This window comes from Drosophila takahashii, chromosome 2L, assembly GCF_030179915.1.
Source record: "Drosophila takahashii strain IR98-3 E-12201 chromosome 2L, DtakHiC1v2, whole genome shotgun sequence".
NCBI lineage: Eukaryota > Metazoa > Arthropoda > Insecta > Diptera > Drosophilidae > Drosophila > Drosophila takahashii.
This window is the reverse complement of record NC_091678.1, coordinates 18,467,931-18,474,909: the sequence shown is the minus strand read 5'-3', so window position 1 is coordinate 18,474,909 and position 6,979 is coordinate 18,467,931. Positions and strand designations below refer to the sequence as shown.

At 36.6% G+C, this 6,979-nt stretch overlaps 1 protein-coding gene and 1 long non-coding RNA gene across 2 annotated transcripts; one reads left to right on the top strand and one right to left on the bottom strand.

Annotated features, from left to right (window-relative positions):
- Positions 1 to 247: 247 nt before the first annotated feature.
- LOC138913713 (uncharacterized) lies at positions 248 to 1,831 on the top strand. Its single transcript, XR_011419514.1, has 4 exons — positions 248 to 788; positions 847 to 1,391; positions 1,450 to 1,531; positions 1,593 to 1,831. It is a non-coding gene; the product is annotated as an uncharacterized lncRNA (long non-coding RNA).
- A 3,764-nt stretch (positions 1,832 to 5,595) lies between these two features.
- Positions 5,596 to 6,404, bottom strand: LOC108066962 (uncharacterized). The gene is made up of 4 exons (XM_044394997.2): positions 6,279 to 6,404; positions 6,067 to 6,174; positions 5,786 to 6,009; positions 5,596 to 5,730 (listed from the first exon to the last, which is right to left on the bottom strand). The coding sequence occupies exons 2-4, from the start codon at positions 6,085 to 6,087 to the stop codon at positions 5,628 to 5,630; spliced, it is 348 nt and encodes a 115-aa protein (XP_044250932.2). The 5' UTR covers positions 6,088 to 6,174; positions 6,279 to 6,404; the 3' UTR covers positions 5,596 to 5,627.
- Positions 6,405 to 6,979: the final 575 nt, after the last annotated feature.

Here is a 6,979-nt window from a genome sequence, read left to right as displayed (position 1 = left end):
GCCTCCAATCCACATTGTGCAAGGAAATGATGATACTCGCATAGCCCTCTGGAAAATTTTCTATGAATGTCCATATAATAAGCAATTAAGAGTGAAGGGTTTATCTAAACTCCAAATAGTTATTCAAAATGGGAACCTCAATCAGACCAGTACAAAAAAGAGGACTACTATTTACAGTTTTTACAACATTTTCCAACACTTTTGTTAGGCGGCCCTGGAATTTGAATATCGATTACTGCTTTTTAGTATTAACATCTATTAGTCTTTTCTAAGAATTTGCTCAGTCATTGAAGTGTGAAAAATGAAAAACCCCAATTTACTTGATTTGCCTTTCGAGGTCCTTGACTTGATATTCAAGAATCTATACGAACAAGATAAATGGCAATTGGCGATAGTTAATAACCATTTGGGGAAAGCATTTGCTTACCATATACGAGATGAATATGAACGAGTTTCAATCCACTATAATTCATCGTGGTATATAACGGAGATATTGCCACTATGCGCCTCAGCTGTTCGTCACATTGAGGTTGACGAAAGCTTTGATTCATATCTCGAACTAGAAGACCTAATAGAGAACGACTTTGGGAATCTACAATCCTTAACAATAGATATACCTTCCAGAGAAATTGACTATTTACAAAGGTTCATAAGCTCTGGGACAAAAATACAATCAATCGAAATTCATGTGCGTATTGATTATAAGAACTTCCCGAAAATGATAGGCACGTTGAAGGGACATCCCCACTTTAAAGGCTTGGACCTATATAACATTTCCAGAGGACTCGGTAAGTTTGTCAGATTAATGTAATATGATCATCGCTTAAATGCATCTTCCATTTTTAGATAGACTCATTCAGCCATTTTTGAATTTGGAGGTTTTAAAACTACAGTTTTCCCCCATTCTGGAGAGGATAAATATTTTTGCACTATGCGTTCCATTAAAAAAGCTTCGAAATTTTAAAATTAGTTCAACGGAAATACATTCTTCAATGGATATGCAAGAATCGCAGGCCATGGAAAAGATTGAAATTAAAGGATGCATTATATCTGTATCTGCTTTGCCGTACTTCAAAAGTCTCAAATCTATTTGCTTTGAGGGAAATTTTGCATATGATACAGAAATCGTTTTCAAATGGATATTACAGCACTCGAATACCTTAGAGAGCCTCACAACGGACATACAGAACATTCAAGCCGAAATTTTCTTCGAACTTATTCAAAGCTGCCAGAAACTTCGCTACATCCACCTTAAAGTGGAGATCGTTGAACTTATAACCAACGAGTTTCTTTCCACTTTCCTTGACATTTTGCAGAAAAATGGAGTCGCATCAAATAAACCTTTTAACTTTGTTACAGAAAGGATGACCCATCGCTTTATAAAAGCCATTGTGAGTTTACAAAGCTACTTTTTTAATTTGATGAAAAATAATATTTCTTTGTTTGCAGATGCCTGACACTACCAGCTCTAAACTTTTTTTTTACACCCCCTCAATTTTAACTTAGCACCTAAGATTCGACGAAAGCCAATGTAAGTTACCAAAATAATTTGTTTAATGGCGAAAATAATGTTCTAAGTTCTCATTTCTTAGACTACTATAAAAAAAACCGTGAAGAAGCGATTTAAAATTTTTGTTAAATTAAAAAAAAAATTGTCATGTAAATATGCCATTATATTTAATAGAGTTAAGGCATGACGGAAAACTATTTTTGTAATCGACTAACACGAATTTACCATAAATTTTAAGTTATTAAATAATTATATATTTTCGATAAAAAGGTACTTATGGATATTAAATCATTATTTTGTAAAAACTAAAACACAAAGCTGAATAATGTAAACTAGCATTTGATTAAATGAAATCAATATGTTCATTAATATCGCTTGCTTGTCAAATAAACTAATTTGCAGTTAATATTTTAGTGTGCATGTGCGTTTTCGAGTGCTTCCACCAATTCTCCTCAATGATTCGATTGACTCTTGGTTGAAACTGTCACTTACATGACGAAACTCCTTCGCCCCGGAGCTAGCACACCCAGGCCATTTATGGTGGAGGGCAAACATTTAAATACCCCATGTGGTTCCTTTATGCAATAATGTGTGAAATTACAGGGAAAAGTGGGTGGGTGGTAGAAAATCGCCCTCCCTTTTTATCAAATGTCAAAAACAATCGTCGAAGTGCGGGCCAAGTGGCACAAGTTTTTATTGAAAATTTATAATTGAATGGCGTAGCTCACCTGAGATTTGGCCACGCCCCCTCAAACTCCCCACTTCCCCCACCATCCAATTCCCTGTGGAGTTGGCTTTTGTAATTGAATTTGACATTCGGCTGTCGCGTGTTCCATTTGTGGGTGTCTCCTGTTCACTGGCTGTCATGTGGTGCGGCACTGGGCGGCGGGGCGTGGCGCTCCTAGATACATATATAACATATTTATACTCCGTGGGAAGTCCGAGATTTGGCGAAAATATCTAATTGACAAATATCCGAAGTAGATGACAAAAGACAGAGGAACAAAATTAAGAAAACCAAGCTACACTGGGGTAAAGTTTGTGCCAGTGGTAATTTATAAGGCAGTACCTATGTGTGTATTTTTAAAAACTAAGACATTTTGTGATGAATAAATAAGCAAAATTAAAAATACGCAAAACACTAAGAATAGTATTTATTAAACTAATTTATAACTGCCACAAAACCTTTTCTAATATATCTATTATTTTTAAAAAATATATAAAGCCAGAAAATTTTACCTTCAAATTAATTAATTTTTGTTCATTTTACATAAATGAGTTTACATACTTTATGGTTAAACTGCAGATTTCGCTACTTGATATTATGAATAAGTTTTGTAATTATGTGAATTTTTTCTCAGTCCTGGCATGTTAGTGAATTTATTCTGATTTTGGGTGCCTTTTCTGGGTCACAGGGTGGCTGGCAGTGATGCTGGCAGGCAATAAGTAACAAAATAATTGAACAATTATGTCCAAATGTCCGCCTGCCACTCATTATGATAGACAAAACACGGCGTCCGACTGACGGGACCTGATCCGATGTCCATCCCATCCCCGTCCTTGTCTTCGCCACTAGCCCGCTCTCTTTCAGTCCGCTATCTGCGTCCTTGTCCGCTTGTCCTAAGCCGAGCGTGGAATGACATTTATAATTACCTCGGGGTATTTGGGGAATAATTTGCCCGTCCATCGCATTCCCCCCGTCCTTTCTCTGCAGGCCTGCTGGCTAATGCCCGAAAAAGAAGGAAGGCAGGAAAAAGTCGGCCCAAGTGTCCGGACTTCACCACCCCACCCCACCCACTCCCACCGCAAGGCCAACACCCGCGATGACCACCGCCCAAGGCTTAATGAGCCGGATTTTGGGCCAGGGAACAGACCAACCAAAAAGAAGCCATCATCAGCAGCTTTTGTTCATCTTTTTTTCCCCATCTGCCGTCCTGCTCTTCTGCTTTGTCCGCGTTTTTCCTGTCCTGCCAACTGAAAAATGTTATTGGCCGCAATTTATATGAAAACTGTGCTCACGTACCACATTAACCCCCTTGGAAGCCGAATACTGGATGCTGGATGCTGGATGCCGGATCGAGATCCCTGGCAGCAACAATAACTCGCCCCCTCGAACAGTGAAAATGAGCAAATTTTCTAAATGAATAAACTTTGCCAGCAGAGCAATCCCAAAGAGAAGGCAGAAGGAAAAAATTAAGAAAATAACAATCTCGGTATTACGACTAAAAGGTACCTAAGAGATTCCTAATTTTTTTAATATTTTAGGAATAAGTAATGATATCCTTTGTTATATATATATCAATTCTACACAGAAATAAAATTCGATATAAAATAGGGTTATTTCATCCTTATTTAATATTAACGCGATATGATTATTGTCAAATTTATGATTCAAACATACCAAATTGATATTTTATCACTCCATAAAACTAATAAAAATAACAAAATTGTATTTTTTGAACAAATAATGTAAAATAAGATAAACATCAAAATGATATGAAATGATATGATCTTTAAAAAATATTAAATTAACATGCACATATCAATCATATCAATTTTTTGTCAATACTTTTTCTGCATAGCTATATTATATTTTTTATGCACCCAGGTAAGGTGTTTCAAATGATTTAAGGGTTTTTAAGGTCTTCCCTTGCAGGAATATACCCTGAGATCTGTGAAAAGGGGGTGTTAAGACAAAGGCCACAGCTCAGCATCGCGTTCACTTTGGACCCCGACTCTGGCCATTGTCCGCCGGCCGACTAGAGAGATAGAGAAATATTACCGCCCTTCGCCGGGGGTTGGACCAGCGTCCAGCGACATCTTGGCTGCTACGTGGCCAAGTGGCAACGTGGCTAATTCTCCCATGAGCTCGCAAAAATTAAGAAATTAAAAAATTGCCCTGCCCTGCCTGCTGACGGTGCGGAAAATTCGTTTGGCTGTTTTTGGCATTTTCCACAATTGGCTGGCAGCACTTGAATAATTGCATTCCTTCGATGATATTAGTCACCGGACGGATGCAGACACACAGAGAAACAAACAGCGCCAGATACTCATTTATGTAATTGTTTATGTGGAGGAAATATATCTTCTGGATTAAGGGATAAACCTACTTGAACTCACCTATCACGATGAAATAATGAGATGAAATAGGCGCAAGTTTTAAATGTAATATTGTTTTAACAAATCATCAACATTATTAATCTCTCTAAATAACTGAGACAGGGTTAAAGGTGCACTTTAATTTTAATGAAGTTTTAAAAATTATATTATTGATAAAACCTTGCAAATGCAAGCAAAAACAAATCATTTCTCATCGGAGACTCGTTATCGAGGCCTTCTGAATATCCTGTTTCTTATCCGAATCTCGCCAATTCCAATTGGATCGCAGATATGGAACACGCTTTGGTAAGTCGATTGGCAAAGTGAACTTTTAGCAATGGCAACCAGAAAGTGGGTGAGCTGAGACTAGTCGTAGTTTGTTCCCTAAACGAATTGCCAGCACACGTCCCAAGGTAGCTTGGATAAATGTGTGTGTATCGTATGACGTATAATTAGGCGGGCAACTCGACTATGAACCAGCCCTCGAGACCCAGACTTTTGTTTATTGGGACAATCTGCCTGGGCTCATCATTAAATAATAATCAGTGGGGCAGAGGGGCAGGGGCGATTGCAGTTTAATGGTAATTTGTTACGCCTAAACGTGAGCACGCGCTGTGCGGTCACCTCACCACGTCCCTAATCTCTGCACGCCTTCCACCTCACCAGGTCAACTCTACACTAAAAAAAATTACGACAGCAAATTAATTATTCATTAAACCATTTGATTTATTTATTTACTGCATTTAGTATTTAATAATTAAAATATTACACAAAAGAAAAATCATTGTTATTATCGGTTTATCAAGAGTAATTTCAGAAAGTACTTTATCAGTCAGAAAATGTCCTATTTTTAATAAACAGTCTCAAGCTCCTGACAAGCTTTTGTTTTTCTATTAAAGATATATTTAACACTAAAAATAAATTAAATAAATAAATTAAAATAGCGTCTTAAATTTTCTACTTCTTATTATTTTCATATTTAGATTCTTTGGTCATCGACTATATCGTATGATATTTATTAGTTCCTGTAGATCTTTCTAGGAAGAGCTACATTTCTCCTGAACTCGTTTTCGTAATTGCCAGGGGGATTATAGTTGCATACAACAATGATGGTTTTGCCCCTAAAAAAATATGTTAAATACAATTTTTGTATATCCGCATAGTGCGAGGACTTACCTTTTGGCAAACCCGACGCCCAATTCAGTGGAACCCTTCCACACCACCTGAGTGAAGTGCCCGGTCTGTTTACTATAAGAGGGATACCTCCAATTGTACAAGGAAATCTCATTGTACCAAGCTTCGACGACATCGCTGGGTGCCAATTTACCGTTTGAGGCCCAGTAGATATTTTCTCCATATCCATTCTGACTATGCTTTATGGTATTTGTGGCCTTCAAATGCTGTAATAATGGAACACTTTAATAGAGGGAATATTATAAGATATTTGAAGATCTTACATGGGCCCATTTGCTTGCCATCTGACTCAGCTTCGGGTTCAAAGTTAATGGAGGAGCATTATGCAAGGCCCGATAATAATTGTGGGCACTAAGAACTTTTCGCGCAAACTGAAATTTAAAAATAATATTTATTTCAAAAAGTTAATATTCTGCATTTTTGAAATTTAATTTAAACCTAATTTTTAATTTATAAAATAATAATATATTATTACCGTGAGTCTGTTAAATTTCGCTTGTAGTGAGTTCTCCACCACCGCTGATAATAAGATTAGACAAAAGATTCCTGAAAAAATGTCGTTAAAAAGATTGAGGAGATAAGATTAGGAAGATGTTTTTTTAATTTAATAAAATAAGTAATTGATTAAAAAGTCGGTGTCTCTTAGAATGTTTCTTTACCTTTAACACCCATTTCGCCGCTTCTTCCCACTCAGTTTAAGTTATATTTTCTTTTTATGTTGCGGCTATTAAAATTTAAAAATCTATGCACTTGTGCTGGTACTTCTGGTACTTCTCGGTGGGAACTGAACTTATCTGCACTGGGCCACAGCTTTTATGCGAGTTCGGTGCAGTGTTGGGACATACCTAGATACTTTTACCTAGGTACGTACCTAGGTACAATTTAGTGGTACCTTTTACCTTACCTAGGTATACAAATAATTGAGTACCTTTTACCTTACCTAGGTATTTATTTTTATATACCTTTGGAATTATTAAGGTACTTACATAGGTATTAAACATTGTTCTGATTTAAAATAGCCAAATCTGACTGCGACACTGTAGTATCGTTTCATTGTATCGTTTCGTTTCAGAATTGTAATAGTCGGAACGCAGCATTAATAATTCAGCCGTTCTATTGTTTGTTTTGTGAAGTTAAAACTAATCGCAGTTTTTTTTATATAATTTTGTGCACGTA